Genomic DNA, 27,373 nt, shown 5'->3' with positions numbered 1-27,373 from the left:
CACATCATTCCAGGCAAAGCCTTGGTAAAATAACCCATTTCTCCAATTGTGTCTTGTTACAAATGAAAACAGATTCTTATTGCACTTTTGCAAATAATTACATTGTCATAAGTTACGAATACTCACAGATAGTTTCCAAATTCTGTAAAAATCAGGTAGAGAGAAACAAATATGCAAAACAAAGGATCAGCAATGTTTTAAGCAAAAAGTCAAAAAGATTACTTCACACTTCTTTGTTGTTGTTGTTGTTGTTGTGATGAAGTCTCGCTCTGTTCCCCAGGCTGGAGTACAGTGGCGCCATCTCAGCTCACTGCAACCTCCTCCTCCCGGGTTCAAGCGATTTTCCTGCCTCAGCCTCCCGAGTAGCTGGGTTACAGGCATCCGCCACAATGCCCATTTAATTTTTGTATTTTTAGTAGAGATGGGCTTTCACCATGTTGGCTGAAGTTTTATAGCTGATTATAAAACCATTATAAAACCACCTTCTAAAGAGGACCAAAACAAGACGATTGTCTGTGGATGACAAAAAGTTTTAGGGCAGCCATAGTCAAAGACACAATTGACAAGGAAATTTGTTACCTCTGTGGCACAAAGTAATTTAACATAACAATTATAATTATTACTGATAATGTACATTAGGTCATATCAGAATTGTAGGAGTTTCCCATAATTTTGGAACACATACCAATAACATATTTATACAAATACAGCCCAAAGAAAACCAAACACCATTTTATATTTGACAATGCTTCGTGTATAATTTTTATACCAAATAAAAGCCAAACATGTCATTTTTGGACTTTAGGGAGCCTATTAATAATATCTTAAAGGATTAGGTTAGAAAAAGATATAATTTATAATTTGATTTTGGAAAGTTTGTCAAGTATTAAAGGTTTAAAACACTTGATATTACAAAATAGGATTATAAGTCATTGTAAAATCATTCATTTGGGCCGGGCACGGTGGCTCAAGCCTGTAATCCCAGCACTTTGGGAGGCCGAGATGGGCGGATCACAAGGTCAGGAGATCAAGACCATCCTGGCTAATACGGTGAAACCCTGTCTCTACTAAAGAATACAAAAAACTAGCCGGGCGACGAGGCGGGCGCCTGTAGTCCCAGCTACTTGGGAGGCAGAGGCAGGAGAATGGCGTGAACCTGGGAGGCGGAGCTTGCAGTGAGCCGAGATCGTGCCACTGCACTCCAGCCTGGGCGACAGAGCCAGACTCCGTCTCAAAAAAAAAAAAAAAAAAAAAAAATCATTCATTTGAACAAAGTGATAACTCAAGGATTTTTTTTTAGAAAGGCAAAAACCTTCATTTTTTGAGACAGGAGACTTCGTTTTCCAAACAATAAGCCCTAATAACATCATGAAGCCAATTAAATTGTTTTCCAAAATTAGTCTATAAAATTTTCATATTGATCATAAGATATAACTTCCATAAGCCTTTATAACCTTTATTAAGAAGTCAGTTATTGTTTTATGAAAACCTTGTTTATCTGACACAGGGGCCCATATGCCAGTCTTGCATTAGTGTGTCTTTGACATTAATGATTAATTTATAGAGAAACTGAACTTTTTTTTTTTTTTTTTTTTTTTTTGAGATGGAGTCTCACTCTGTCGCCCAGGCTGGAGTGCAGTGGCCGGATCTCGGCTCACTGCAAGCTCCACCTCTTGGGTTCATGCCATTCTCCTGCCTCAGCCTCCCGAGTAGCTGGGACTACAGGTGCCCACCACCACGCCTGGCTAATTTTTTGTATTTTTAGTAGAGACGGGGTTTCACCGTGTTAGCCAGGATGGTCTCGATCTCCTGACCTCGTGATCTGCCCGCCTTGGCCTCCCAAAGTGCTGGGATTACAGGCATGAGCCACCGCACCCGGCCGAGAAACTGAACTTATTTTATCTCTCAAAGTCAGCCCTTACAATCTCACATGCCTACCTCTTCTAGGATAGTCTCTGGGCCTTGAGGAGTTGAACAGCTTTAATTTCCATGTCTCAGGAATGTGGTTTATTTTGATTGGCATCTTCTACCAGGCCTGAAGATGAAGCTTTAATTGCTGTCAGTGTTTAAAATTTAGGAGGCCTTGGTGTTCTTTTTAGACCCATGAGTCAAATCCCTATAACTTGATGTCACAAGGATTTTAAAAACACATACAAAAAGATACAAGGATGTAATTACCTTGATTAAAAAAAAATTTTAATCTCAGTTTTTCCTAAGCAAACCAAACTTAATAATAATGGCATAGGAATTATTTTGATAAAACATAAAATATGTTAGGCCACTTACCAAAAGGCAGAAGAAAATACCTTCTGCAGTGTATAGAATATTATGTTAGAAGAAAACATTTTCTTTAAGAAAACATTGTTAGCATCAGGCCATATACACACAAAAAAACAGAACCTGAGGAGGAAAACAAAACTTATATGAGCTGAAAATGAGTTGAAGGGAAGTGTTACTATTTTATGCCTTTTAAAAGGGAAGAGAAAGCTAAAACTGGCAAGATGCAGTAAAAGTTGAACTTTGGGTTAAAATTTTAAAATTAAAATCTCTTGTAATTGATTAAGAGTAAATCAACCCCCTTAAGAAAATGTCATTGTTCTAACCAATTATTTAGTCTATAACTGTTTTTTTATATCAAACCCAATATCTAGAAAGACCATTATAATTTCCCTTTAGTCATAGACAACTTGATCATATAAAAGGTTTTTTTTTGTTGTTTGTTTGTTTTGTTTTTGTTTTTTTTTTTTTTTGAGACGGAGTCTCACTCTGTCTCCCAGGCTGGAGCGCAGTGGCCAGATCTCAGCTCACTGCAAGCTCCGCCTCCTGGGTTTACGCCATTCTCCTGCCTCAGCCTCCCGAGTAGCTGGGACTACAGGCGTCCACCACCTCGCCTGGCTAGATTTTTGTATTTTTTAGTAGAGATGGGGTTTCACCGTGTTAGCCAGGATGGTCTTGATCTCCTGACCTCGTGATCCGCCCGTCTCGGCCTCCCAAAGTGCTGGGATTACAGGCGTGAGCCACCGTGCCTGGCCTGGTTTTGTTTTTTTGATAGATCCTCTTGTTGTGACTTACATAGATCATTCATGACATACTTGGACTTTCTGGTTTGTCCTGAACATCCCTCTTTCTTAAACAACCAGTCATTTTATTCCAGGACTAAATTTACCATACAAGATTCTTTCTCATATGAAATTATTTCTCTTTAAGCTTTCTTACCCCCCACCAAAAAAAATTCTTTGTAACTTTCTTTACATCTCTTTTACTCTTTTATTTCCTGGTTCCTTTTACCTTGTTTTATACATGACCTTTAAATAAGCTTTGAATTAGGCAAAAATTGTTCACCTTTTTAAAAAGGACATGCTTTTTCTTAGAAAGTATATTTTCCTACAAATATATTTTTATTGGAAAATACCCAAATCGTGAATTATCTATTATTTAATCTAACTTTAAATTCTAAATTATGATGAGTTTGTCTACAAGTATTTGTCCTATTACAGTCACCTAATTATTTTAATCATTTACCTAAATTATTTATAAAATCTGCAACTGGCATTATTTAAATTATGGAACCACCATTGCAAAATTATAACTGAGACAGTGAAAGAGATTTGACCTAACTGACTCCATCTTACTTCTAACCTCCAAGCTGTCCTTGTTCATTCCTGGGCATAGGTCAAACTAACTTTGGGAGGAACTTAGTTTATATAGTTTAGCTGAAACAAAGACTATAACAGTCTTTCTCAAAATAAACCTTACTGCCTGTGGACTAGACTACCTAAAGCCACCAGATTAAAAGTTACGGTAATCTTACCAAATTTAAGACGTAGCTATTTTTGTTAAACCAATGTCAATGTTTTTTTTTTTTTTGTTTTTTGTTTTTTTTTGAGCCAGGCTGGAGTGCACTGGCACAATCTCGGCTCACTGTTAACCACTGCCTCCCAGGTCAAGTGATTCTCCTGCCTCAGCCTTGCGAGTAGCTGGGATTACAGGTGCCTGCCACCACGCCCGGCTAATTTTAGTATTTTTAGTAGAGACGGGGTTTCACTATATTGGCCAGGCTGGTCTTGAACTCCTGACTTTGTGATCCACCCACCTCAGCCTCCCAAAGTGCTGAGGTTACAGGCATGAGCCACCGTGCCCAGCCGTCGATGTCTTATTTATTAAAGATTACACAAGCTAAGATCATTCTGTCTTGGGCTAGGTTTATAGTTTCATAACTCTTATGCCCTGTTTTGACACCTTATGGTATTTGGCAGGGATAAGTATGAAATTGCTGGATTAATAAATGCAAACAAAAATGTATGCTAGCAATTCTTAAGACATTTCTAATATTACTTTACCAATAATTTTAAAGCTGGCTTATTCATTAAAGATTTTACTTAAGTTACATAAACTTGAAAAAGCATTGGACTCATCTTTTCTTTTTTTCCTGATCAAGTATTTGATTCAAGTGCATTTATTTTCTTAAGCCAATCAGTTAGAGCTCTTTTATAGCTTTTCAGTAGTGAAACATTGTGTACACGACACAGAAATACGTAGACATATTAGGCATGCCAATAGAAGTACATCTTACAGGTTTATACAAACTTTTTTTCCTATCTTAGACTTTCAGATTCTTTTTTTTTTTTTTTTTTTTTTTTGAGACGGAGTCTGGCTCTGTCACCCAGGCTGGAGTGCAGTGGCCGGATCTCAGCTCACTGCAAGCTCCGCCTCCCGGGTCCACGCCATTCTCCTGCCTCAGCCTCCCGAGTAGCTGGGACTACAGGCGCCCGCCACCTCGCCCGGCTAGTTTTTTTTGTATTTTTTAGTAGAGACAGGGTTTCACCGTGTTCGCCAGGATGGTCTCGATCTCCTGACCTTGTGATCCGCCTGTCTCGGCCTCCCAAAGTGCTGGGATTACAGGCTTGAGCCACCGCGCCCGGCCCAGAGTCTTGAGAACCTGTTTCACAACCCTAGGCAATTGTCAGCTAAATAGCCTTAAATTTGCATATTAAAGGAAACAACTCAGGTGAAAATCAAATAGCAAAATTTGCATCATAAGGTACAGAGAGAAAAAGTCTGGTGGTGCTAGAGGCAGACTAAAGATGGATGCCCAATCAAACAAAATTATAGAAGTCTATCAGTACTTCATAAGGAGACCAATTTTATTTAGTAGGACTACCTATCATTTAACTGGATCTCTGAGCTCTGAGAAGAGCCCACACTGAATCCTGGGTCTCCAAAAAGGGAGAATTATTATGAGGTTAGACCACGTAATGCTTTTATAGTGCACTTAAAAAAAATGTTTTTAAACAAAGACATTTCTAAGTGTCTAAACCACACTCTTCCTTAAAAACCCAAGAGTAACCTCTGTTGCAATAACTATTTTAGTCAAACAGAAAACACGAAACAGCTTCCACAATACAAAAGTAAGCAGTTTAAGAGCTGAGACAAACTTATCTGTTTACATTCTTGGGGTTTCATAAGAAAAAGCGAGTTTCTCCCCCAGAGGGAGTCTGGCACCTTCTCCATTTTCTTTAAGGAACCCCAGGCTACTATAAGCTATTTTAGGTCCCCCATGCAGCAGAGGGTGCAAGAGAAAGGAGAGACAGCAGAAGTAAATCAAGAAAACAGAATTCAGTCAACTGAGAAGAAAAAAACCTTTTACCCAAAAAAAGACAAGGTCCTAGGAGAAAAACAAAAACAAAAACATGAAGGTCTCTTAAATACAAACACACACAAATGCACACCCACACCTGCACACAAACACACACATATGCACACACACACCTGCACACAAACACACAAATGCACACACACACCTGCACACAAACACACATATGCACACACACACCTGCACACAAACACACACATATGCACACACACACCTGCACACAAACACACATATGCACACACACACCTGCACACAAACACACACAAATGCACACACACACCTGCACACAAACACACATATGCACACACACATATGCACATACATCTTGGATGTTAGCTTTTCATTAAACTGACTTTTAACCATTGAGCTTCTTTAAAAAAATCTTTTTAAATCTCATTCCATATTTCAACTGACCAATTTCAACGAGGACACAGAAGTACAGTCATTACTCTTTCAGTTTGGCCTGGCTAGTGAAAATGTGGCATTGTTACATCAATAAAGCCCCTTAGTAGTCAAAAATCAAAATCTTTCCTCTTGTTTTTTCCTTTTGCTGGCCATTTTTCTCCCCCCATCACACCACCATTGTGTGTGTGGTGGGCAGGGGAATTTAGCCACTTCCGAGGCCTTGTTCCCCATAATTTGGAACTTCCTTGGGATTTGATCAAGCCAGATAGAGTTCAATGGGAAAAAGACCAAAACAACAAAAACAGAAACAATCGACAACAAAAAAACAGTTAAGCAAAACAAACCATCGCACAACTTCTGTGATTACTGAGCGCTCTAATAGTAAGGAGAAATTAAGACCAGCTGATTATTAATCTTAACTAAATTTAGCCAAGACACACCACAATTCAGTTACTTACCTAGGGATGGGTCTCAGGCTGAAAACTGCTCTCCACTGTCCTAGAAGCAGGAAAACAAACAAACAAATAAACAAATCTCATCTTCCCTATTGGAAGGGAGCTCAAACTCCATAAAGGAGCTACCTGCCTTCTATCGTCATGCAAGCAGGAAAAACTTGCCTTCCTTGTGTTGGAAGCAAGTAAAACTCCAAAAAGAGAAGTTGTGCAGCAAAGTAAACTTTAGATCTTGGCCACATTTTGAGAGATCAGGGATTCTCTGGGTGGGTGCTTCCAGGACTCAGCAAATTGTCTTACTGGTTTGAGCCATAAAGTTAGCTCAAGCTGGTACGAAGCACCAGTAGGAGACTTGTGAAGTCAGGGGCATCTCCACTCAGAATCCCTCAGTGGATACCAAAACGTGAACCCCGAAAATCTGAGACGGGCCTCGGTTCATTTAGAAAAGTTTATTTTGCCAAGGTTGAGGACGCCCACCCATGACACAGCCTCAGGAGGTCCTGACGATGTACCCACGGTGGTCAGAGCACAGTTTGGTTTTAGGGAGACATGAGACATTAACCAACATATGTAAGATGAACATTGGTTTGGTCTGGAAAGGCAGGACAACTTCAAGCAGGGAGGGGGCTCCCAGGTAGATAAGAGACAGATGGTTGCATTTCTTTGAGTTTCCCATGAGCTTCTCCAAAGGAGACAATCAGGTGTGCATTTATCTCAGTGAGCAGAGGGGTGACTTCGAATAGAATGGGAGGCAAGTTGGCCCTAAGCAGTTCCCAGCTTGAGTTTTTCCCTTGAGCTTAGGGATTTGAGGGGCCCAAGATTTTTCTTTCACACCAGGCACCTTTGAACCAACAGGTTCTACGTTATCATCCACATTAGACAGATCAGGAAACTGAGGCACAGGCAAACTGCCAGCAAGAAAGTGCTAGAGCCTGGACATGAATGTGAATTTCCCTGACTGCCAAGTGCATTGCACACTGTTGGTGTGCCCTGAGTGGCCGCTCAGGCAGCTGTGACTGCGGTGATCCTGCACCTGGAGGGATTCCCTCTTGGCAGGTGCGTCCCTCTAACCCAAGGTTGGGGCCTTGCCCCACCGCACCCTTCTGTGGCTGCTCTGGGTAAATGTGGTTGCTCCACCTCCTCTAACCCCAGCTGGTGCCTCCCAGAGCAGCAGGGTGAGGGGCTCCCATCCCACCAGTGGTGCAGACCTAAAGCAGCCTGGCCTTGACCACGGGGCTCTGGTACCTGTCAGGTTGGAGTCTTGGTGCCACATCACCCCTGGTGGTCAGATGCCAGATCCCTGCTTCCTCCTGGGCCATCCTGAGTCCCCGACTCTGTGCCAGGTCCCATGCAGGCCCTGAGATGGACAGGTTAGCCCACAGCCTCTGTGCTCTTGGGTGAGTTGGATAACCAACCATCTGATAAGGCAGGTTGGGCTAAGGCATGAGCTGAGCCCCTGATACGGTGGGGGCCACCATCCGGGAGGAGGGATGCCCCCAGCCCCTGTGGGTATCAGGGTGGGCTTCCAGGAAGAGGAGGAAGAGGTCTTGGAATGAGCTTCAAAGGATACATAGTATTCAGGATGTCTAGTCCTTTGTGGCAGCTACAAAGCACACGTGTTCAGGCCCTGGGGCCAACTGGGCAGTTGTGACCCCTCCAGCTCCCCACCACCAGCCACTGCCATCCCTCCCCCAACCCTGGTGTTCAGCCCAGGCTTGGCTGCTCTGGCACCAACCAAGCCTGCAATGGAACCAGCAGGATCCCAGATACCCCTCCAACCCAATGAGAAGGGCAGCTCTAGAGACCCAGGAGCCACTGTCTAGGCAGGCCCCTCCTACCCTGGACCCTGGGATGCTCCACGAAGAGCAGGATTTCACGGATCTGAAAGTGAGGGAGAGAAACTCTCTGTCTCCAGGATCTCCAAAAGACAGAGGCTCAGGGAGGCACAGAACCGCCTTCAATGCTCTTCAGCCCCATCCTCCCACCTGGTGTGACCTCAGAAGGCTTCTTTGAATAACACTAATTAATAGCTCAGGCACGGGGGCTCACGCCTGTAATCCCAGCATTTTGGGAGGCCAAGGTGGGCGGATCACTTGAGGCCCAGAGGTTGAGACCAGCCTGGCCAACATGGTGAAACCCCATCTCTACTAAAAACACAAAAAGATTACAGGCAGGCACCTGTAATCCCAGATACCTGGGAGACTGAGGCAGGAGAATCACTTGAACCCTGGAGCTGGAGTTTGCAGCGAGCTGAGATCACCCCACTGCACTCCAGCCTGGGTGACAGAGCGAGACCCCATCTCAAAACCACAACAAAAACAAAAAACACATTTACTGACCCGGCGCAGTGGCTCACGCCTGTAATCCCAGCACTTTGGGAGGTCGAGGCAGGCAGATCACCTGAGGTCCGGAGTTCGAGACCAGCCTGACCAACATGGAGAAACCCTGTCTCTACTAAAAATACAAAATTAGCTGGGTGTGGTGGCGCATGCCTGTAATCCCAGCTACTCAGGAGGCTGAGTCAGGAGAATTGCTTGAACCCAGGAGGCAGAGGTTGCAGTGAGCTGACATCGTGCCATTGCACTCCAACCTGGACAACAAGAGTGAAACCCCATCTCAGAAAAACAAACCAAAAAAAAAAAAAAAAAAAAACACTTATTAATAGTGTGACCTGTCATAGGCCACCACAGATGCTCTTCTGAGTGCAGGGGCCGCTGTTAGTGATCACACCAGGACACTGGTGTCACCCAAATGGACACATGCCCCACAGGAGGACCCTCGGGTGGTGCTGTCACCCTGCTTAGGAAGGCAGCAGGGCACAGGGCCCAGAGCAGGGCTTGGAGGTGCCCAGGTGTCGACCAGCCTCTGCTCCACCACTACCCACAGAGCCTCTGGGTGGCCTCCAGCAGGGCTCCTCCCTGGTGTGCAAACCCCTCCTCAGCCTTCCCCACCCTCCTCCCTGGACTCCAGGCCGGCAGGAGCCCGCAGGACCCCCACCAGTGCTTCCCAGTGAGGGAGGACCCTCCTCCCTGACTCCACCTGCAGAAACCTGTGGGTGGCTGTCAGGGTAGGAGGCTGGCTCCTACCCTGGGTTTGTGACCTGGAGGGGTCACTTACGCCGGCCTCTTGTCAGCAATGTGGGTGGTGGAGGTGGGTGGGGACGTGCTGTGAGCATGCCCAGGCACCTCTGTAGGGCTGCCTCCCCTGGCACACCTGTCCCCAGGCCGGGCTTGCCTGCTCGGGAAGTCCTCAATCCTCAGGAGTTCCCGTTGTCTGTCCCCACACAATCTGCAGCTGGATGTCGGGGCGGGAAGGGAGGGCGTGTCCCTGCTGGGGCAGGGCCAGGGGTGGGTCTGGGATGGAGGGGGTGGGTCCCTGAAGAGTCAGAGTGAGGGGAGCCTCCTGGTGGCTCCTCGGGGGATGCGGGATATAGAGAGGTGGGGGTGGGGCCTGCTCACCCCGTGTCCCCCACAGGTCGCTGCTGGCTGGACGCCCTGGAGCTGGCCCTGCGCTGCTCTAGCCTGCTGAGACTGGGCACCTGTAAGCCGGGCCGAGACGGGGAGCCAGGGACCTCGCCAGACGCATCACCCTCATCACTCTGCGGGCTGCCAACCTCAGCCACCATCCACCCAGACCAAGACCTGTTCCCGTGAGTGGGGCGAGGGCACGAGGTGGTGCTGATTCATGGGGTCTCCTTGTAGGCAAGGAAGAGGGGGAGAGGACGGCCCCAGCCTCTGCTCTGGCGGGCTGCAGGGCTGCAGGCAGGGACGTGTTCACTGCCGTGTGCCCTAGGAGCCTCGGTTTCTTCCTCTATAAAATGGGGCTAATCGTGTCAAACGTGGGTTGTGGAGGTGATGACAGGCAGGAACGTATGTGAAGCGCCGAGCAGCGAGGGGTGGGCGGCCCGGAGGGGTGTGCTGGGGTCTCACCTGTGACGGACCCACTGGCACCATCCACCTTCCAGGCTGAATGGGTCTTCCCTGGAGAACGACGCGTTCTCAGACAAGTCGGAGAGAGAGAACCCCGAGGAGTCAGATACCGAGACCCAGGACCATAGCCGGAAGACGGAGAGTGGCAGCGACCAGTCAGAGACCCCTGGGGTCCCGGCGCGGAGAGGGACCACGTATGTGGAGCAGGTCCAGGAGGAGCTGGGGGAGGTGAGAGCCCCCCCAGCCAGGAGCCCCACGCGTCTCCCCGGCCTCGGCCCCTCATTCTAGAGGCAGAGGTAGCCATGCCTCATCCTCAGGGAAGCACGCAGAGCCCAGGGGGCGGCTTTTGTCCCCGTCACTTGGCAGTGAGCTCAGGAGCTGTCTTTTAGGTGAATAGGCTCCTCCCCTCTTCCAAAGAGGCTGCCCCGCTGGCTGCTGGGGTGCAGATGCGGGGATGGGGCAGGGGTTCGCTGCCAACAGGCAACTCCCTCCTTGGGCTGGAATGTGCTGATGGGAGAACAGGAGGCTCAGGAGGGGCCTTGACCCCATCTGGTGGGCGGCCCCACTTCCTGGAGGAGCACAGAGGAGGGCATGCAAGACCTGAGTCCCATGCTCACAGGCCCCTGCGCACCTGGTGCTCCCCTGGGGCCCTGGGAGAGCTGTGAACGAGACAGAACTGGGCCCTGGGTCCTGGGCCTCCAGTGTATGGGCAGCAGGAAACACAGACGATAAACCCACAAACACAAGACGAGGCTGGGGAGTGGGTGAGGGAGGCCAGCCGGGCCATGGGCTCTTTCTGAAGATGTAAGTGACAGGAGGGAGGATGGCATTCCAAAAAGAGGGACCGCTGGTGCATGAACCCAAGGCAGGGGGCAGGCGGTGGGCGGCAGTGTCCCCAGAGCATGCCTGCAGCTGAACAGCCAGGACGGCTGACTCCCCACAGCTGGAGAGAACTCGTGTGGCCCTGGGCACCGTGGGGCGCCTCAGGAAGGGGAGTCCGGAAGGAATCATAGGATCTAAGCTTCCACTGGGCAACTGGGGTGCAGACTGAGGAAGCCAGGCTCTGGGGTGGGCGCTGTCAGGAACAGAGGGCTCTGTGGTCTGGGATCTTGTCATTCTCATCCGGGAGGTGAGACAAGAGCAAGACCGTGGCTGTCACTGAGGGCAAGGAGCAGTCCTGGTTTCCGCAGAAAAGGGGAATTAGGTCCTTGCTGTTGTTTGGACAGCGTCGTGTTCACGTCTTGCTCTGCACAGGCCCAGAGCGGGTTCCTCCGTGGTCTGTGAAGTCCTTGTGTTCAGTGGAACACCATGGCCTCCCTGTGGGCTGCCATTCCCACAGAGCTCAGGCTTCCGTGCAGGGATGGGAAGGTTAGGATGGGCCTGTGGGGAGTGGACCGAGGGCCCCGGGGGCCTTGGGCTGAGAGTATTGGCGAAGCCACCAGCGGGTTAGGCAAGGGCCTCGGGACAGCCGAGGGGCGGGGATGGACACTGGGCCACTCGTAGGGAAGCACCGTTGTTAGGAGAAAGCTGAGGGCGCCCTGGACCCAGCTGTGATGGAGAAGTGGGCAGACTCACGGTATTTCGGAAGGTGGTTTGGGCAGATCTCAGCCAGATGGTGATGAGCAACGCTGCTGTGAGCCAGGCAGGGCGGGCTGCTGCAGGTGCGAGCCTGGGGCTCCGGGCAGAGGGCACGGAGCAGGCAGCCAAGGGGCCTGGGCATCCAACCTTCAGAGGCTGAGCACAGATAAGGCTTCACAGAGGTAGGGCAGGGAGGTGGGAGGAGCCAGGAGCCCAGGTGTCTCAGAGCCAGCTGGGCCGAGAGGTGGGGCAGGATGAGAAGCAGGGGTGGCTGCTGGACCAGTGAGAGGCAGTGGGAACCTACAGCGAGACAGTCTCAGTAGAGAAGAGGGCAGAAGCCTGGTGGAGAGGGTTAAGGAGGACGGGAGCACGTGGACAGAGCCGGAAGATTCCTGACAGCCGAAGCTGTCAGGCTGACAGTCCAAGCCCCAAAGCTGGCTCGGAAATGAAAGCTATAGCACTGGGCTCCCCGTGACCCCTCATGGGGTCAGACATGGCTCCTGGGTGTCCACGCACACTATCCACTAGGCCAGTGCCATGAGGATCTGTCCGTGGCCCTGCATACACAGAGAGGCGAAGCCATTTGCCTGAGTCCCGGCAGCGGGGATGAGATCCTGACGCAGGACTCAACAGGCCACGCTCCATCTTGCCCCCTCCCTGGGGCAGCTGCTGTCGGGCTAAAAATACAGAGAGCCCTGAGTTCAGATCTCACCTCTGCTACATAGCAGCTGTGTGACCTTGGGCAAGTCACTTGTCCGCTCTGTGAAGGGGGAGGACCAGTGTCCTGGTACCCTGGGGCTGTGGTGAGGTGCAAATCTGGAGTGAAGTCACTTATTCGGGAGCTGTGGTGAGGGTTAGGTGTCTCAGAAAATGAGATGAGGGGGCCTTCATGAGTGGCACACAGGCTTCGGAAGTGAAGGGTGAGTTCACGGTACCTGTGTCGGTTTCGGGGTGCAGGCTCACCTCCAAACTCACCCAGTTGTCCACATTCGATATCTGAAGGCTTCTGTATACGAGTCATACCTCAAAAAAGTGGTTCAAAAACAGAAAAAGAAATGTTACAATAATCTTTTTTACAAAATGGAAGAGCAGGCCAAATCCTTGCCTCCCCAGGCAGCTGTGAAGACAGGGTGGGCTGCAGCCTCTCTGTTCCCTGAGCCCAGGGTCCCACGATGCACAGACGGGTTTCAACAGCAGGTGTTGGGAGGCTGCAGCCTGGACTTTGAAGGGGCAGGGCATGGGGTCCCTGCGCCAGGTGCAGAAACAGGAGCGGGCCTGGACCCGGGCTGCAGGTGCCCCAGGGGCGGGGTGGAAATGCATTGGGAAGAGTTCACATCTGATGGGGCTGAGTCAGCCTCATGAGGCTATGGGAGCCGAGCCAGGGGTTTACACCCAAAGGGGTGGCAGGTACAGCCTCCTCCAGCCAGAGCTGCCACTGTCCCGCCACCCCTTCCTCCCGGCTCTTCTGGTTAGGGCCTGAGTGCAGCCTGTCTGCCGCAGCTGGGCGAGGCGTCCCAGGTGGAGACGGTGTCAGAGGAGAACAAGAGTCTGATATGGACCCTGCTGAAGCAGTTGCGGCCGGGCATGGACCTGTCCCGTGTGGTGCTGCCCACGTTCGTACTGGAGCCGCGTTCCTTCCTGAACAAGCTCTCCGACTACTACTACCACGCAGACCTGCTCTCCAGGTGGGTGCCACGCCGGGAGGGGCACCCCACACCTCGTCCTGCATCTGCATGAGACCCCGCAGCCCCCTCAGCACCTGCCTGCCCTGTTGGGGCTTCCAGAGAATCCCCTGGCTGATCCCAGCCCACTGTTCCTGCAGCTCTAGCCTCCTGGGGGCCCTGTCTCCAAGATGGGCCTGGGAAGAGCCAGGGCCATCCGTGGTGAGAGGGGGGTCAGTTGACAGCAGTTGCCATGCACCCTGAGCCCTGCACCCTCAAGCTGGATGGGATGGGCTGCAGAGGCTGGAAAGGGGCTGCACAGGCTGGAAGGGGGATGCAGAGGCAGGAAGTGGGGCTGCAGAGGCAGGAAGGGGGGAAGCAGAGGCTGAAAGGAGGGCAGCAGAGGCAGGAAGGGGGCTACAGAGGCTGGAAGGGGGCTGCAGAGGCAGGAAGGGGGCTGCAGAGGCTGAAAGGGGGCTGCAGAGGCTGGAAAGAGGCTGCAGAGGCAGGAAGGGGACTGCAGAGGCAAGACGGGCTGCAGAGGCTGGAAAGGGGGCTGCAGAGGCTGGAAAGGGGCTGCAGAGGCTGAAAGGGGGCTGCAGAGGCAGGAAGGGGACTGCAGAGGCAAGACAGGGGCTACAGAGGCTGGAAAGGGGGCTGCAGAGGCTGGAAAGGGGCTGCAGAGGCAGGAAGGGGACTGCAGAGGCAAGACAGGGGCTGCAGAGGCTGGAAAGGGGGCTGCAGAGGCTGGAAAGGGGCTGCAGAGGCTGAAAGGGGGCTGCAGAGGCAGGAAGGGGACTGCAGAGGCAAGACAGGGGCTACAGAGGCTGGAAAGGGGGCTGCAGAGGCTGAAAGGGGGCTGCAGAGGCAGAATGGGGGCTGCAGAGGCTGGAAGGGGGCTGCAGAGGCTGGAAGGGGTCAGCAGAGGCAGGGCGGGGGCTGCAGAGGCTGGAAGGGGGCAGCAGAGGCAGGACGGGGGCTGCAGAGGCTGAAAGGGGGCTGCAGAGGCAGGACGGGGGCTGCAGAGGCTGGACAGGGGCAGCAGAGGCAGGACGGGGGCTGCAGAGGCTGGAAGGGGGCTGCAGAGGCTGGAAAGGGGCTGCAGAGGCTGGAAGAGGGCTGCAGAGACTGGAAGGGGATACACAGGCTGGAAGGGGGCTGCAGAGACTGGAAGGGGGCAACAGATGCAGGAAGGGGGGTTGCAGGCTCGGGAGCCAGGCAGAGGGAGCAGGGTGGGAACAAGAGCATGGGCAGGGAGGCTTCCTGGAGACAGGGGCCCCCTGGCAGCCCAGGTCAGCAGTGTCCTCTCTGCCCCAGTGTGGGAGCAGCCCTGGCACTTTCTGATTAGAAGAACCCACTTCCCCGGAGAAAATTCTCCTGCTTGGGGGTGACCAGAGCGTCTGGGCCAGGCGGCCTGTTTCCAGCTGAGCAGGTGGAGGTTGGGATGGTAGGAGGGAGGGTCAGGGAAGGGAGGTGGCCACGGCCCCGGAGCTGGGGTCAGCGTTCTCCCGCCTATGGCAGGGCTGCGGTGGAGGAGGATGCCTACAGCCGCATGAAGCTGGTGCTGCGGTGGTACCTGTCTGGCTTCTACAAGAAGCCCAAGGTGAGCCCCTGCCAGCCAGGGAGGGCGGGGCTGCGGCCCAGGGGTCTGTCTGCTCAGCCCTCGTCCCTTGGCACTTTCCCAAGTCCCCAGGCCATCCCCTACCCCACATGGCCTTGAAGGATCCTGGTCACCCCCACAGAGGGCCCTGGTCCTTGATGATGGGGGACAGGGTGGGGGCCCCGGATGGCTCAGGCCAGGCCCCTAAGGGTAGTCTCATCCCTCAAGGCCCCAAGCTGGACCCCTTCCCCACCCCACAAGAAAACAGCCTCAGGCCTCAGGCCGTGCTAGAGATGGTGCCAAAAGAAAGGGGCTTTCAACCCTAAACCTCAAGGTACCTTTGGAATCTGTGGTTTTCACAAATTTTTACCCATGGAACCCCCTTTTAGAACCCCAAACCCAGGACTCCAGTGACAGCAGGGCTGCTCTGGTTGTAGTGAGGGAGAAGGCCTGCAGCTCCCCTGACCCACCACGGAGCCCTGGGGTTCTGTGGGAAGCAAGTTTGAAAACCACGACCCTAGTTCTACTTCTTCATTGTGCAGATGGGGAAACTGAGGCCCCGAGAGGAGAAAGGATGGACCGAGTTGCACAGCAGGTTTGGGGTGGAGGCAGGACTCCTGACTACCTGGTGCCTTCGTGGCTTTCAGCAGGCTGTGTGCAGGTTACACCCAAGGTCCAGGGAGAGTGTGACAAGGTCAGGGTCTTATGTCCCCTCTCCGAGCTAAGAAGTAGACAGGGTTCCCCTGAGGCTGTCCCCTAAGAATGTAAACCACAGGCAAAGCATCGTCCCACCAAAGCAGCGGTGAGGTGTTGTTCCCAGATGCTAGCAGCAAACCAGGCCAGCAGGCAGCGGGGAGCCCCCCACGCTGCTCCTCAGTGCACATCCCTCACCTGCTCTGCACAGCGGGCCTCTTTTTTTTTTTTTTTTTTTTTGAGACGGAGTCTCACTCTGTCGCCCGGGCTGGGGTGCAGTGGCTGGATCTCAGCTCATTGCAAGCTCCGCCTCCCAGGTTCATGCCATTCTCCTGTCTCAGCCTCCCAAGTAGCTGGGACTACAGGCGCCCGCCACCACGCCCGGCTATTTTTTTGTATTTTTTAGTAGAGATGGGGTTTCACCATATTAGCCAGGATGGTCTCGATCTCCTGACATCGTGATCCGCCCGTCTTGGCCTCCCAAAGTGCTGGGATTACAGGCTTGAGCCACCGCGCCCGGCTCACAGCGGGCCTCTTACCCACCTGGTTCTCTGTTGTCCGCAGGGAATCAAGAAGCCGTACAACCCCATCCTGGGGGAGACCTTCCGCTGCTGCTGGTTCCACCCCCAGACTGACAGCCATACGTTCTACATAGCAGAGCAGGTGAGAGCACCTCCGCTGCACCCGGCCTGGGCGCGGGGCTCTGTGGGGGGCGGGGCCCTGGCAGCAGGCAAGGACAAGTGTGACCCCGAGGACCCGCTTCCTGGGGGCCCCACGTCCTACGCAGCTTAACAGCTGTGGACCCAGCCGCTGCCAATAGGGATTCTTGCGGAAAGTGCAGACCCCACCATGGCTGTGACAGCAGACAGTGTCCCCCCTGGAGGGAGGACCATGTGTCCCATCTCCCAGGGAGGCCTTCTAGGGCAACTCAGGGCTCCCAAGCCCCACAGCTGAGGCCTAGCTGCTCTGGGCGTCGTGAGCGAGAGCCAGGAAGGCCCCTACCCGAATGCTGGGACCAGGGGAGGGGATGTGACGTCAGCGACAGGGAGGGGTTTTTGGGGGGAAGCTGGGATTACCTGTTTCCGAGGCCGTTTACAGAGCGCCCTCCCTGCCTGCAGGTGTCCCACCACCCTCCCGTGTCTGCCTTCCACGTCAGCAACCGGAAGGACGGCTTCTGCATCAGTGGCAGCATCACAGCCAAGTCCAGGTTCTATGGTGAGGGGGTCACCCCGGGTGCCCCCTGGGGCCTCAGGGAAATGCGATGGTCGGGGGGGCTCCAGGAGCCAGTGGACCAAGATCTCAGGTGGGGGCCATGTGCCTGACCCTCCCAACCCCTCGTAGTCAGAGACCATGTGGTGGTCAAGTGCTCAGACCCAGGCATCAGGCAGAGCTGGCCCGTAGCTCCCCTGAGCTGAGAGTGGGCACCTTTTGCAGGGACGTTGTGAGGACTGAGAGAGGGCACCTACATGGAAAGGTGTGGATTGGGGCTGAGCAGCCCCACAGCACTGCGTGACTATTTGAATTGGCTAAAATGAAATGAAACTTAAGGTCGGGCACAGTCGCTCACACCTGTAATCCCAGCACTTTGGGAGGCCGAAGTGGGTGGATCACCTGAGGTCCGGAGTTTGAGAACAGCCTGGCCAACATGGTGAAACCCTGTTTCTACTAAAAATACGAAAATTAGCCAAGCATGGTGGCATGCGCCTATAATCCCAGCTACTTGGGAGGCTGAGGCAGGGGAATTGCTTGAACCTGGGAGGTGAGGGTTGCAGTGAGCCAAGATGATGCTACTGCACTCTAGCCTGGGTGACAGGGTGAGACTCTGTCTCAAAAAAAAAAAAAAGAAAAGAAATGAAACTGAAACCACAGTCCCTCTGTTGCCACATCACACAGGCTCATTGTTGGCCCTGGAGTGGGACAGGCAGGAGGGAAGCCCTGGTCTTCACAGACAGCCCCATTGGACTGCGCTGCTCTGAGGCCTGGCAGCCTCGGGTGCTCAGAAAGTGTCCATTTGCATTTCATCCCATCCGTTGTACCTTTTTCACCAGTTTCATCCATGGACAGGTGTGCGCCTGTTGCCTCTGTGTGCCCGGCTCTCTGCTGGGTGTGTGGAAGTCTGGGAGAGGGTCCCAGGTGCGACCCTCAGGTTCAGCCCACCTTTTCCACCTCTGTCCTCTCCTCACCAGCAGTGCCTGTGACTCTTGGCCCCGAGCGGGGCGCGCTCCTTCCACATGGACGTTTAAAATCTGAGCAGGGCTCAGGCGGGTTTGAAAAAGTTTGCAGACTCCACCCTGCGAATCTTCAGTTTTGTGACTGCAATAAACCACTAACACGTCAAAGGTGAAATAACTTCTCAGCACAGATGTCCTGTGCACACTGGACAGGGATTTTACAGAATCTGAGGCCCAGAGAGGTTAAGTGACTCACGCACAGTCACACCACTGGAGGGGCCAGGAGCGTGTTCACTTGTTGGAAGGGGCTCAGACCCTGTGATTTAGGGGTGGCCTCAGGTGTGAAGGGGCTGTCCCCACTCACTGGTCCTGCTGCCTCTTGTCTCTGCAGGGAATTCGCTGTCGGCACTGCTGGACGGCAAAGCCACTCTCACCTTCCTGAACCGAGCCGAGGATTACACCCTCACCATGCCCTACGCCCACTGCAAAGGTGAGTGGCTCAGCCACCCACCCCGAGGGCAGAGCGAGGCTCCTCCCTCAATGAAAGCGGCTAGGTGCCAAAATCCTTTGGTTGTTGCTTGAAGAAATCTTTCCTTCACCTTCACTCACCCATGACTTTTTTTTCTTTTTTTTGAGAAGGAGTTTCACTCTTGTTACCCAGGCTAGAGCGCAATGGCGCAATCTCGGCTCCAAGTAGCTGGGATGACAGGCATGCGCCACCACACCCAGCTAATTTTGTATTTTAGTAGGTTTTCACCATGTTGGTCGGGCTGGTCTCAAACTCCCGACCTCAGGTGATCCGCCCGCCTCGGCCTCCCAAAGTGCTGGGATTACAGGCATGAGCCACCGTGCCCAGCCTTGCCCATGACTTTTGAAGGTGGGTAATGCCAGGTGGAGGCTGTTTTACTGCCCTTTGAATACGTGTGTTGTGCTTTTTTGCCTTATGGCTTCCACTACTGTTGGGGATGATTAGCTGTCAGCTTATTTGTTACATAATCTGCTTTTCCCTGTAGCTGCTTTGAAGATGCTCTCCTTGCCTTGGTGCCCTGTAGTCTTGCTATAGTGTTTCAAAGTTCGGATTTCTTTTTTGTTTTTTCATTAATAGACTTTCCTTTTTACAGTAGTGTTGTGTTTACAGAAAAATTGAGCAGGAAGTACAGAGAGTTCCTGTGTATCCCCTACACACAGTTTCCCCTGTTATTAACATCTCATACTGAGGTGCTACATTTGGTACCATTGATGAGCCAATACTGATACATTGTTACTGAGTACACAGTTCTCCTTCCCTTTCACTCCTTGTGTTGCTCATTCTGTGGGTTTTGATAAATACAGAAGGACATGTATCTGCCATTACCATTATCTCACAGAATAGTTGCACCACCCTAAAAATCTCTTATGATTAGGCATGAATAGATGGATCCACATATTCCTCAGTCCCCCCAGGCCCTGGCAAAATAATAGTTTTGCCTTTTCCAGAATGTCGTGTAGTTGGAATCATATGGTGTGGAGCCTTTTCAGATTGGCTTCTTTCACTCAGCAATATGCATTTAAAGATTCCTCCACTAGGCGTGGTGGCTCATGCCTATAAATGCCTGTGCTTTGGGAGGTAGAGGTGGGGGGATCACTTGAGCCCAAGAGTTCAAGACCAGCCTGGGCAACATGGCAAAACCCTGTCTCTACAAAAAGTACCAAAAAATTAACCAGCCATGGTGGTGCACCTGTGGTCCCCCAGCCTTGGGAGGTTGAAGTGGGAGGATAACCTGAGCCCAGGAGGCAGAGGCTTTGAGGAGCCATCATGGTACCAGTGCACTCCAGCCTGGGCAGCAGAGTAAGACCCCATCTCAAAAAAAAAAAAAAAAAAAAAAAAAAATCCTTGCCTGGCACAGTGGCTCACACCTGTAATCCCAGCACTTTGGGAGGTCGAGGCGGGTGGATCACCTAAGGTCGGGAGTTTAAGACCAGCCTGACCAACATGGAGAAACCCCATCTCTACTAAATATACAAAACTAGCCAGGCGTGGTGGCGCATGCCTGTAATCCCAGCTACTCGGGAGACTGAGGCAGGAGAATCGCTTGAACCTGGGAGGTGAAGGATGCGGTGAACTGAGATCATGTCATTGCACTCCAGCCTGGGCAACAAGCGAGAAACTCCATTTCAAAAAAAAAAAAAAAAAAATCCTTCATGTCTTTTTATGGCTTGATAGCTCTGGATTTCTTTTTAATTTTTGCTGATTGAGGGTTTTTGTTTGTTTGAACTCTTTGAAACAGGTTTCGTGGCTTTGATGAAGTCCGGAAATTTTTAGCTATGTTTTTTAAGTGCCTCACTCCTGATTTCCCCATTTTTCCTAGAACTCCAATGAGACAGAATTTAAACCATCTCCTCCTTTGCTTAGTCTCTCTTAATGTTTCCATCATATCTCTTATCTCTTTGCATTCTAGATTATTTATTTAGATGTATCTTTAACTCTAATTAACCTGATATATCGCTCATCCACTGAGTTTTCCATTTTGATATATTGTTTCCCAAGAAGTTCTACTTAGTTTCATATCAAACCTGCCTGGTTTTTTTGTTTGTTTGTTTTTGGGATTTTGTTTTGTTTTGAGACGAAGTTGGAGTTTCACTCTTGTTGCCCAGGCTGGAGTGCAATGGTGCCATCTCAGCTCACTGCCACCTCCGCCTCCTGAGTTCAAGCAATTCTCCTGCCTCAGCCTCCTGAGTAGCTGGGACTACAGGCATGCACCACCACACCTGGCTACTTTTTTGTATTTTTAGTAGAGACGGGGTTTCTCCATGTTGGCCAGGTTGGTCTCAAACTCCTGACCTCAGGTGATCCGCCCGCCTCTGCCTCCCAAAGTGCTGGGATTACAGGGGTGAGTCACTGCGCCCAGCCTTGCCTGTTCTTTTATACTCATACGTTGTTCCTCAGTCATGTTTGCAATCCTTTCTGATAAATCTTTGAGCACTGTAATAAACACAGTGTTTTGTCATCTCTAGCTGGTCATTCTGATATTCTAATTTGTTTGCTGCTGGGTCCTCACTGTCCATAGTGATACCCTCGAAGGTGCTCAATAATTATTCGAAGAATGACTGTATTTAGTAAAACCTCGGATTCTAATTTGCTCGTTTTTTCTTTGTTTGTTTTCGTTTTGTTGGCTGAACTTGTTTTGTTGGCTCTCACATTTTCTTTTTTGAGGCGGGGTCTCGCTGTCTCCCAGGCTGGAGTGCAGTGGCCGGATCTCAGCTCACTGCAAGCTCCGCCTCCCGGGTTCACGCCATTCTCCTGCCTCAGCCTCCCGAGTAGCTGGGACTACAGGCGCCCGCCACCTCGCCCGGCTAGTTTTGTGTGTGTGTGTTTTTTTTAGTAGAGACGGGGTTTCACCGCGTTAGTCAGGATGGTCTCGATCTCCTGACCTCGTGATCCACCCGTCTCGGCCTCCCAAAGTGCTGGGATTACAGGTTTGAGCCACCGCGCCCGGCGGGCTCTCACATTTTCTTAGTAGGTTGTTTATGGGACACGGAGGAAGTAGAGATTTGAATCCCAAACTCACCCTACACATTCATGGAGAGTTCTGGGGTTTCTTTTTAACCCCTGGAGCACAGGCCCAAAACGAATGTTTGCTTGACTCCCTCTGGGATGAATGGGCTTTCTGTGACTGTTCCTTTTGCTGAGTGTGTAGCCATGTGAGAGTGCCTGCTTTGTGGAAATGTCTCAGAAAAAGTCTCTCCTGGTTACTCTGACCCAAGGACCTGTCTACCGCTTCCCATGGGAACCTCAGAAACCAAGATCTCAGATCAACAAATGTCCCTCCTTCTCTTCCCCATCTTTCCTCTTCTCCTCTCCTCCTCCCGTCTTCTCCCTCTTTATTTTCTCTTATAGGGGAGTTCCCATATTTTCTTGCTTGCTCATTGACTCCTCCATGCTTCATAGATTTTTTTCAACTTTTTATTATGGCAAAGTTCAAACATATATAGAAGCACAGTACACCCCACGTACCCTCAGCACAGCAAGCCACCCACCTTCATGCTCTCCCCCGAATTAATTGGAAGTAAATCCCAGATGTCATATCATGTCATTTGTGTATTTTATTTTATATCACTAAAGATAAGGATTTCCCTTCTTTCTTTTTTTCTTTTTTTTTTTTGACAGAGTCTTGCTATGTCACCCAGGATGGAGTGCAGTGGTGTGATCTCAGCTCACTGCAACCTCCACCTCCCGGGTTCAAGCGATTCTCCTACCGCAGCCTCTCATGTAGCTGGGATTACAGGCATGTGCCACCACACCCAGCTAATTTTTGTATTTTATTAGAGATAGTGTTTCACTATGTTGGCCAGGCTTGTCACAAACTCCTGACCTCAAGTGATCAGCCTGCCTCAGCCTCCCAAAGTGCTGGGAGTATGGGCTTGAGCCCCCACGCCAGGCCAGGATTTCCCTTCTTAACCATAGCCACAGTTCTATCATCTGACCAAAAACAAACAAACAAACAAACTCTTTGTTACCATCAAGTCTGCAGTCTAGGTTCAGATCCCCAGCTGCCATGTGCCTGTGTCTTGATCCCCCACACACATGACAGCTGGCCGTTTGGCTAAGTCTCTGCATCAGGCCATGCTCTGTGCATGACTGCCCTGTGTTTACATCTCCTTGATGTCCCTCCCTCCTGTTTTTCCCTTGCAGTATATTAGTCATTTCCTCCTAGTCCCTCCACATGGATTTTCCTGGCTGCGTTCCTCTGCCCTGGGGATTTCCTATAAACCACCAATTGATTCGATCTCTAGTCGCCTGATCACGTTCAGCACAATTTTTTCAACACGACGCTTCATCGGGGGTTTCGTGTCTTTCCACAGCAGGGTGCACAGGGCCTGTTGTTCTTTGTGACATTAGCGAACATTGATTCTCAACGTCTGGATCCGTTCATGTATCAGGCATTGCTAAATGGTGACGTTCCATCCTCTTTCACTAAATCACCGGAAGGCTCCTTGAAAGAGAAACTTCCCTTGTCTACTACGCAGTTACCCAACAGGATTGGTTTGTAACAGGATAAATCCCAGGATTTTTTTTTTTTTTTTTTTTTTTTTTTGAGACGGAGTCTCGCTCTGTCGCCCAGGCTGGAGTGCAGTGGCCGGATCTCGACTCATTGCAAGCTCCGCCTCCCGGGTTCAGGCCGTTCTCCTGCCTCAGCCTCCCGAGTAGCTGGGACTACAGGCACCCACCACCTCGCCCAGCTAGTTTTTTTTATTTTTTAGTAGAGACGGGATTTCACCATGTTAGCCAGGATGGTCTCGATCTCCTGACCTCGTGATCTGCCCGTCTCAGCCTCCCAAAGTGCTGGGATTACAGGCTTGAACCACTGCGCCCAGCACATCCCAGGTTTTTTATCTTTTCAAAATAATGAGTTTTTTCCCCTGCTGTCTTCCAAAGGTGATTGGCGAAGGTCATTATTGCCATGTGTTATTTGATAGGAACATATTTAGTGATTTCAGAACCTTTCAGTTGTTAACTTTATTGATACTGAAATTGCCCCATCTTTGGCCAGTGGGGGCCATAGTTGGCTCTGGGACCCCCTGCATACCCCAGTAGCTCTGCTGGCGTCCTTCCTTCTGCCCTGACCACGTGTGCACCTAGGACATTTCCTACACTAGACCTCAAATCGACCATTTCTCCAGGAAGCTCGTTTCCTCTCACTAGGAAATAATATTTAGTGGTCACAATCTGGAGGTCAGATCTGTTTTGTTTTTCTTTTTTTTTTTGAGACAGAGTCTCACTCTGTTGCCCAGGCTGGAGTGCCGTGGTGTGATCTCAGCTCACTGCAGCCTCTGCCTCCTGGGCCGCCTTCTTCTCCTTGGAGCCTGGAGACCCCCCAGAGCTGCACAGAGACGCCCCTTTGTCTTTCTAGGCCGCATAGCTTCCCGTCGTGCGCATGGACCAGGGTGCACGCACACAGCCCCCTCTGGAGGGATTTGGGGGTATTTCAAGCCTTTGTTGCGACAAGTAGCTTGTTGTTTCTTTTCTTCATTTTCAAGGGACATATTTTGCCACACATTTCTAAGTGGTTTTTAGAGTACAGATGTTTGGGTTTTGATGGCGGCGGCGGTGGTGCTTCTTTAATTAGATTAACTCCTCCATATGCCAGAAATGGAAGAGTTGTTCTTTCCTTCATTAATTGAAAAACAAAAGTATTAATTTTTTTAAACATACGGGTTGCCATCGTGGGTGCCGGTGCCCACTGTGTTCCGGGTGCCGTTCTGGGACGCAGCGGTCAGTGAGAAGATGCCTGCCCTCAGGAGCCTGACGTCGGAGCGGGAACTGTGGAGTGAAGTGAAGCACGATGCATGCCTCATGGCGCTGGTGGCCTCCCGGAAGCCTGGAACAGGAGGCGACACATGGCATGAGCAAAGGCCCTGGCGAGGACAGAGCCCCCTTAGTCGGGGAGACAGCCCCTGAGGGACCAGGCGTGCCTCCCAGGCTCCACGCCTCCCAGGCTCCACATCCTCACCAGCCTCTCCCTGTGGGCTCTGCTCCTGGCACCTCCTCCTTCTCACCCTCCCAGGGACTGACACAGGCCTCCCAGGGGTTGGTGCTGCTGGGTTGGGACTCAGCAGGGCCTGGGGCTCAGCAGGGCTGGGGCTGCCTGGCCCCTGACACTGGCTGCATTTCAGGAATCCTGTATGGCACGATGACCATGGAGCTGGGTGGGAAGGTCACCATCGAGTGTGCGAAGAACAACCTCCAGGCCGAGCTGGAATTCAAACTGAAGGTAGCGCTGGCTGCAGCCTGGGGGAGACGAGGCCAGGGAAAGAACGAGGCCTTGGAGATCCCCCTCACACCCTCTCCAGGCCCCAAGGAAGGTTCCCCAAGGCAGTGCACTTGAGGGGAACAGCTCTTGACATCCCAGAACACAGACAGGGCCCAGAGAGGGGAGGCTGCTGCCTGCAGCCACACAGCGGAACCAGCCCAGGCCCTGTCTCTGTGGCAGGGACCGTGCATCCTTGAGCAGAGGCATGAGGATCCCCAAGGCCTTGTTGGCTAGTGTTGGGTCCATCCTCCTGGGCTCCCGGGTACCCCAAGAGAATAACTGTTCCGCGCCCCCGTGAGGATGCGGCTCTGGAGGCCCAGCCCCCGCTCACTGGGCTCTGCTCTGGGTGGGACTCTGCAGCCCTTCTTCGGGGGTAGCACCAGCATCAACCAGATCTCGGGAAAGATCACGTCGGGAGAGGAGGTCCTGGCGAGCCTCAGTGGCCACTGGGTAAGGGGCCATCCCTCAGGGCAGGCACGGCCGGGCGGTCATCGCCAGGCCAGCCTCTGACCCCGCTGGCCATCTGGGGCAGGACAGGGACGTGTTTATCAAGGAGGAAGGGAGTGGAAGCACTGCGCTTTTCTGGACCCCGAGCGAGGAGGTCCGCAGACAGAGGCTGAGGCAGCACACGGTGCCGCTGGAGGAGCAGACGGAGCTGGAGTCTGAGAGGTGAGTCCCTTCGGCGCCCAGGGACCCTGCTGACCACAGCCTGGATGGCCAGGCAGGCAGGTCAGCAGGGCTACAGTGCTGTGAGCATGGCCCCAGGATGTCCCTGGCAGGGAGGGCAGGCCTGGTGCATCCCTGGTGGCAGATCACGTGTCCTGGATAGGACAGATGGAGGGAGGGGGTGTGGCCTGGAGTGGAGCTGGCTCCCCCTGACCTCTCACTGCCTCACTGCCGGTGGGTGACCAACAGCTGCACAGGGAGGTCCCTGCAGGGCAGGAGGTGGGAGCTTAGTTTTGGAAAAGCCCATCTCATGGACAAAAGAAAAGCTCCCTTCAAAGTAGTGAGCTCCCTGTCACTGGAGGCAATCAGGCAGAGGTTGCTGTGTGCCTGCCTTCTGGTGCCAAGGGGCCCTGATTCCCAGCTGCCTAGGAGTCAGGCTGCCCGGGCCACTGACTCAGGGCGGGTCCCTGGCCCGCAGGCTCTGGCAGCACGTCACCAGGGCCATCAGCAAGGGCGACCAGCACAGGGCCACACAGGAGAAGTTTGCACTGGAGGAGGCACAGCGGCGGCGGGCCCGAGAGCGGCAGGAGAGCCTCACGCCCTGGAAGCCGCAGCTGTTCCACCTGGACCCCATCACCCAGGAGTGGCACTACCGATACGAGGAGTGAGTGCTGGCAAAGCCCTGGGGGCCACAGGGTGGGGCTGGGCCTAGCAGATGGGCTGAGAAGGGCCCAGGGGCTCCCAGCTTCCCTCTCACCTTCAGCCTGTCCCCCTGGAGGAGCCAGTGGAGGAGAGTCAGATAGTGACACCCCCCACCGCCAGTCCTTACCGCATGCCCTGCCCATGAGGTATGGGCAGTGGTCATTCTCCTGGAGGTCTCTGGCCACTGCTGGGGGGCTGAAGGGAGGGCCATTGCCTGTGCTGACGGACACCTTCTGGACCCTCCAGCCACAGCCCCTGGGACCCCCTGAAGGACATCGCCCAGTTTGAGCAAGATGGGATCCTGCGGACCCTGCAGCAGGAGGCCGTGGCCCGCCAGACCACCTTCCTGGGCAGCCCAGGGCCCAGGCATGAGGTCAGCACCCCAGAGGCCCCACCCAGGGCTGCTCTTAGCTGCACGTGTGGCCACCGCCACCCTTCGCTCTTCACCTCGCTCCTCCCTTCCCCTCGCTCCGTTAAGTCTTAGCCCTTGTCTCCCAGTGGACCTGGGACACAAGCTTAGGCCCTCACACCCTTATCCCCTTTCCTTCTCTGCCCAGCATGGGACTCAGGAAACCAGAATTTGCAGGATGCTTAGTTCTAGGGGCACCTTGGCGTGTGGAACCCTGTGTCTACTGTCTCTCAGTCCACTGCCCCCAAAGTCTCCCTCTGCCAAGTTAGCAGCCACATTATCCCATTCCACTGATGAGGAAACAGAAGGTCAGGGCAGCCCAGGGCCCTGCCCAGGTAGGAGGAGGAGGAGCCAGCGCTTGCACAGATCTTGGGTCTGGAAAGGGGAAGCAGGACAGCAGGGAGGCTCCGCAGAGGAACCCGAGGAAGCTGCCTTGGGTGTGTATTGGTGCCATGCCTTGGGCGGCCACCAGGTGGCGCCAAACCCACACGCCCCCGTTCCAGGCGTGCTGAGCCACACCAGCCCTGCACCTACTTACTGCGTGCAGAGCATGCAGAGTACGGCCGGTGCTCACCCACGGCAGGCAGGATGGGGCATGTTCCCCAGCTGATGCCGTCTGGGCCAGACTCAGATGAGAGGCCATGCTTGCCTGATGGCCCTAAC

The 27,373-nt window shown here is 52.4% G+C and overlaps 1 protein-coding gene across 3 annotated transcripts in view; it reads left to right on the top strand.

Moving 5' to 3' along the window:
• Positions 1–27,373, top strand: part of OSBPL5 (oxysterol binding protein like 5) — an 80,149-nt gene that overhangs the window by 48,039 nt on the left and 4,737 nt on the right. For 2 of the 3 annotated variants that reach the window (XM_030918203.1, XM_030918204.1), the window contains 12 exons: positions 9,985–10,159; positions 10,475–10,667; positions 13,491–13,702; positions 15,200–15,281; positions 16,536–16,634; positions 17,090–17,186; positions 18,534–18,632; positions 24,797–24,894; positions 25,294–25,383; positions 25,466–25,602; positions 26,078–26,263; positions 26,548–26,674. In XM_030918203.1, coding sequence (XP_030774063.1) covers positions 9,985–10,159; positions 10,475–10,667; positions 13,491–13,702; positions 15,200–15,281; positions 16,536–16,634; positions 17,090–17,186; positions 18,534–18,632; positions 24,797–24,894; positions 25,294–25,383; positions 25,466–25,602; positions 26,078–26,263; positions 26,548–26,674 — 1,595 coding nt within the window. The remainder of the gene's footprint in view (positions 1–9,984; positions 10,160–10,474; positions 10,668–13,490; positions 13,703–15,199; positions 15,282–16,535; positions 16,635–17,089; positions 17,187–18,533; positions 18,633–24,796; positions 24,895–25,293; positions 25,384–25,465; positions 25,603–26,077; positions 26,264–26,547; positions 26,675–27,373) is intronic. The other variant, XM_030918205.1, reaches the window with a different exon arrangement.

Source organism: Rhinopithecus roxellana, chromosome 15 (assembly GCF_007565055.1).
Source record: "Rhinopithecus roxellana isolate Shanxi Qingling chromosome 15, ASM756505v1, whole genome shotgun sequence".
Taxonomy (NCBI): domain Eukaryota; kingdom Metazoa; phylum Chordata; class Mammalia; order Primates; family Cercopithecidae; genus Rhinopithecus; species Rhinopithecus roxellana.
The sequence above is the reverse complement of the archived record's forward strand: the minus strand, read 5'-3'. Positions and strand labels throughout refer to the sequence as shown.